Source organism: Scatophagus argus, chromosome 5, assembly GCF_020382885.2.
Source record: "Scatophagus argus isolate fScaArg1 chromosome 5, fScaArg1.pri, whole genome shotgun sequence".
Lineage (NCBI taxonomy): Eukaryota > Metazoa > Chordata > Actinopteri > Scatophagidae > Scatophagus > Scatophagus argus.
Window position 1 is genome coordinate 6,845,467 of NC_058497.1, and position 5,654 is coordinate 6,851,120.

At 43.0% G+C, this 5,654-nt stretch overlaps 1 protein-coding gene across 1 annotated transcript; it reads left to right on the forward strand.

The window, feature by feature from the left end:
• Window positions 1-2,185: 2,185 nt before the first annotated feature.
• Window positions 2,186-4,761, forward strand: LOC124059177 (tripartite motif-containing protein 16-like). The gene has a single exon (XM_046389000.1). The coding sequence runs from the start codon at window positions 2,250-2,252 to the stop codon at window positions 3,930-3,932; it is 1,683 nt and encodes a 560-aa protein (XP_046244956.1). The 5' UTR covers window positions 2,186-2,249; the 3' UTR covers window positions 3,933-4,761.
• Window positions 4,762-5,654: the final 893 nt, after the last annotated feature.

Consider the following 5,654-nt stretch of genomic DNA (forward strand, 5'->3'; position numbering starts at 1 on the left):
TTCTCACTTTGTGGCACATCTTACAGCCAGGCAAGACAACAACTCAGTCCTGCAGTCTTTCTTAAAGGGTCAATATTTCTAAAGGACCAGTACAACTAATTTCGTTCTCAAAATAGTAAAAAAAAGAGGCGAATAAAGCCTGAATTAACACCCAATATGACTTAACAAAAACAATTCTGATAAGCACATTTGATCAAACACACTGATATTACATATGACACACGGCAGAAGAAACTGTAAAATAACTTTGTGCTACAGATGAGACGAGTGGATTTTAGAACACAGCTATTTAGTTAAGGCTCATCTGCCCTCCTCTGTTAGCCACTGATACACATGTAACCACACAAAAGGCATATAAAGCTACAGGACCATACAGTGAGTCGGTTTCAGGTGACATATTGTAGTACAACCTTGGTACAACCTTGTGACATAATTTGTAAAACAATCGAGTGCACAAAACTGCTGGTGATGTGGCATCAAACCAATTCTGGTTCACTTCTCAGTTCTCAGGCTGTAAATGCAGCTGAGTGGAGACAGAAATCCCTGAATGAACAATCCTGACTGATACTGAAAAAGAAATATCATTTACAGATTATCCAACTGTACGTCTCTATAGAAACTATCATTTTGCGGCAGGAGACTGGAGGACACAAGAGATCATCTGGGGTGCTGAAATGTAAGACAAGACAGCTGACAGGTGATCTATTATCCATGTGTAAGAGAAGGTAAGTACAGGTTTTAGACATGGGGAGTGTGAGGATGAGCTGTTTGTACCAAAGCTGTCAATGTTAAAGCAGAAAGTGTCAAACGGAGGATCCAGTCTGTCTCAGACAGAATGATGAAACATCTTTGAGGCAGAGAACAAAAATCTATCAGGGACTCAGCAGAGACACAGACAGGCACGTGTGTGTGTGTGTGTGTGTGTGTGTGTCACTGTGTGTGTGTGTGTGTGTGTGTGGGGGGGGGGGGGGTGTTTACATGTTTTCATCTGCTGGTTCAATGTACACTGAATAACTTCTGCACATGTTTTAATATTTACCATCTCGTTGATGATGAGACTCTGCTGTGTCTTCCCTAAAACATACACAAGTGATGATGGCAAAATACTGCAGTGCTGCCTCTTGTGAAACATCAATATAGAAAAGACATCAACAAACAACAGGTGGGTGAAGAGGGAATGCATGACAGGATGCATGAAGCACATTTGCACAATTTCTCATAATATGTACGACAAATAGCGAATAAACAGATTCTGATAAAATTCTTTCAAGGTGCAAATGGGTGGGACTCATCAAGACAGGTTCATCTGGACCCACAGAAAGTTTCTGAGACCTCCAGTTCAAATGGTGTCGGCCAGATTTAACCGTTGCTGTTACAGTGTCAGCATCTGGATAATATATTTAATGACTTTCCTCTGAGAAGTGGGTGACATTTTCAGTCTCTAACAGCTACAAACTGTCCTTCTCTGCTTGGACCTCTGAAAAACCAGCTGGAGTCAACAGTCCAGCAGCACTCAGGCAGAAAGCAGGGGCATAAACATCAAAACTGACCACAGCATCAATGCAAACTGAGGAGGTTATGGGAAAACACAGACAAAAAAACGTAAAGACGTGTTTGCCTGCCCCAGTTATATTTACCAACTGTAGCTGTAACTACTTTCACATGTGATCAAACCAAAGTTTGGAAACATTTTTGTTGTTGTTGAAGGGACAGACAGGATAAACGTGTTCTCCACCAGGCAAAGCAGTGTTACCAGTGGAGGAGTGACTGAGAGGACCAGAGTCTTGGCACAGTCAGTGAACACATCAAACATTTTCATATCTCTCTGTGAAAAAATTGTCTCTGTCAATGTTTCACTATTATATGTGATGCTTTTGGATTAATATGCAATTTGAAGCATTTACAACTAAAAGCTAAATGTTTTCAGATGTGGAGCAGGTTTCAACTGAGACTGCATTGTAAATGAGGGAACAAAGCTCAGATTCACATTGCTGCTCCTCCTCCTGGGCCGAACCACATGTTGATGACCCCTCCCTCTTCTTCCTGCTCTCAAACACAGCAAGCTCCACCCTGTCCATTTATTTCTTTGCTCCCTCCCCATTAGATCTACAGTTTGAGGATGGGTGGAACCAACATGCAGTGAAGTACAAGAGCTGACAGGCCCCGTTCACTGCACATGTTGTTTAGATCAGAGCTAAAACTGGTTTCAGTTCTGAGGAAGTGAAACTCAGAAACCTGTTGCAACTGAAATGGCGCAGAAAGGACTTCAGCTGGACCGGGAAACCTTCTCTTGTTCGATCTGTCTGGATTTACTGAGGGATCCGGTGACTACTCCCTGTGGACACAGTTACTGCATGAACTGTATTAAAGGCTTCTGGGATGAAGAGGATGAGAAGCAAGTCCACAGCTGCCCTCAGTGCAGGCAGACCTTCATACCGAGGCCTCTCCTGCTGAAAAACACCATGTTAGCAGTTTTAGTGGAGGAACTGAAGAAGACTGAACTCCAAGCCGAACCTGCTGATCACTGCTATGCTGGACCTGAAGATGTGGCCTGTGATTTCTGCACTGGGAGAAAACTGAAAGCCCTCAAGTCCTGTCTGGTGTGTCTGGCCTCTTACTGTGAGAAACACCTCCAGCCTCATTATGAATCACCCACATTTAAAAAACACAAGCTGGTGGAGCCCTCCAAGAAGCTTCAGGACAGCATCTGTTCTCATCATAATGAGGTGATGAAGATGTTCTGCCGTACTGATCAGCAGTGTATCTGTTATCTCTGCCCTGTGGATAAGCATAAAGGCCACCACACGGTGTCAGCTGCAGCAGAAAGGGCCGAGAGGCAGAGAGAGCTCGAGGTGAGTCGGCAAAGCGTCCAGCAGAGAATCCAAGACAGAGAGAAAGATGTGAAGGAGCTTCAGCGGGAGGTGGAGGCCATCAAGCGCTCTGCTGATAAAGCAGTGGAGAACACTGAGAAGATCTTCACTGAGATGATCCGTCTCATGGAGAAAAGAAGTTCTGATGTGAAGCAGCAGGTCAGGTCCCTGGAAGAAACTAAAGTGAGGCAAGTCATAGAGCTTCAGGAGAAGCTGGAGCAGGAGATCACCGACCTGAAGAGGAAAGAGGCTGAGCTGAAGCAGCTCTCACACACAGAGGATCACATCCAGTTTTTACATAATTACCCGACACTGTTGCAACTTGGTGAGTCTAAAGACTCAAACAGCATCAATATCCGTCCTCTGAGGTACTTTGAGGATGTGATATCTGCTGTGTTAGAGGTCAGAGATAAACTGCAGAATATTCTGAGTGAAAAGTCGACAAACATCTCATCGAAAGTAGCTGAAGTGGATGTATTATTGCCACAGCCAGAGCCCAAGACCAGAGCAGAATTTCTGAAATATTCATGTGAAATCACACTGGATCCAAACACAGCCCACACAGAGATGATTTTATCTGAGGGGAACAGAAAAGCAACATTAAAGAGGCAACAACAGTTTCATTCCAGTCACCCAGACAGATTCGTTTACTGTTATCAGGCCCTGAGTATGGAGAGTTTGACTGGACGTTGTTACTGGGAGGTGATCAGGAAAGGGAGGGTTTACGTTGGCGTCGCATACAAGAGTATCAGCAGAGCAGTGTGCGCCACTGAATGTGGACTTGGACTTAACCACAAATCTTGGGCATTAAACTGTAAAAAAGATGGCATTTATGAGTTTTATTTTAACAAAATCGTAACTCCAGTGTCAGGTCCTCAATCCTCCAGAGTCGGAGTGTACCTGGACCACACAGCAGGTATTCTGTCCTTCTACAGCGTCTCTCACACATCTAACATGACTCTCCTCCACAGAGTCCAGACCACATTCACTCAGCCTCTCTATGCTGGACTTCGGCTGTATTACAATTATGGAGACATTGCTGAGTTCTGTAAACTCAAATAGACAGAAGTCATTTCAGGGAGACAGTGGGTTAAATGTTCTGTTTTTCATTTCTGGAAGTTGTCTTGTATCACTGAACAGTGTTACCACCTGTCTTTGTTTAGGTGGCTCTGCTTGCTGTGTCTGTTTAACTGTGGAGGCAATCACTGCTCAAGACGAGCTGGGTTTCCCTGAAATGACATTTCTCTGCATAAAAATGTAAACATGATCATAATCATTAAGAAGATCTTTTATTATTTGCTTGTATATTGCTGAGATTCTGGTCAAAAAGCTGATTATATGGACGAAGTGAATCTGGACGTGAAATCACTGAACGCAAGTCATTTAACAGACTTTTCTGTTGGGTTGTGTGAACAAACTCAAGGTTTCCACTCTGAGAAACAAACATGAACATGATATTTTCTGCTTAGTTTCATTCCAGGAACAAAAAAAAAAAAACAAGAAAAATATATTATTTGTATAATTTCCTCAGTGTCACCAGCTACAAACAACATCCTCATTTTAGCGACACTCGACTTGACACTGAGCTCTCGCCTTTAGCTCAGCTCTAACTAAACTCTCCTCCAGTTTGGCTGCCAGCTGGAGTAGCAGCTCATTAGCAGAGAAGCTGTTCATGTGAGAAGACACCAGTGCAGTGTGTGTTTGCCCCGGCAGAGTGTGTGTTTACTTGTCAGTAGAAAACAGGAAACTGGAAGTTCATCACTAAGACAAAACATATGTAACATAAGTAACGGCCCACTGCTTGTCAGGGTATGAGTTAAAGGAATAGAATTAATTTCATTACATTGTACTGAGTGTGATTGCATGTGACAATAAAGAAATTTTCTACAAAGTGAATTGTGTTCTCTGAGACATTATGCACAGTATGTGAGTAAATGTCATGCAGTGTAACACACTGTAACACCATCACACACCACGTGTGAATACAATTCACAGCATCAACACACCTCATGTATTCATATGCAGATGGGGGAGCACACAGAAAGCTCCTAAAGTCTGTTTTAAATCATGACTCCATGCAGCAAAGTGCATCAGCATGCAGACAAACTGTTAGCAAAGAGTAAATCTGTTGATGGCAGCTTTAATGTATGGGAACAAAACATTTCGACAGAAAGAGGAAAATTCCCAACATCAGATATGATGACATGAGATTCCATGACAGTAAACAAACGTATGTTGGAGTGGGTGACAATCACAAACCTGACTGAGATCAAAAGATCAAATATCCATTTTGGCCCTGACTAGCCAACTAATAAGATCAGAAATTCTAATTAAAGACAAGATGGTGGGTGTCACACAGTTTCACCGCATTTCAGAGTCAGCATACACAAACAAGATACATTAGAAAAGCTGATTATTTCATGATTCAGTCAGAGCAAAAGTGACAGTAACACAAAGTGGTCAAACTGACCACAGTCCACTGCAGGAAAACTCCAAAGTGCCACCATGAGTCTGTGAGCAGAAACTTTCCACATTTCAGGATGAAGTCCAGTCACAGCTGTCCCAGCATTCACAGCCTCAGCTAACAATCTGGGAACAGTTTGGATGGACGTACAGATCGTACTCTGAAGTCGTGTGAGCTGGCAGTGAACACTGAGTGAGAGGAGCCAACAGCAGCTCGAACAGCAAGTGACCGACTGATGGCTGTGAATCAAACACTGTGCTTTAAAAGTGTCAGTCAGTGTTGGTGTGTTCTCGTGTTTTATGTGCAAAGTAACAAAAGAG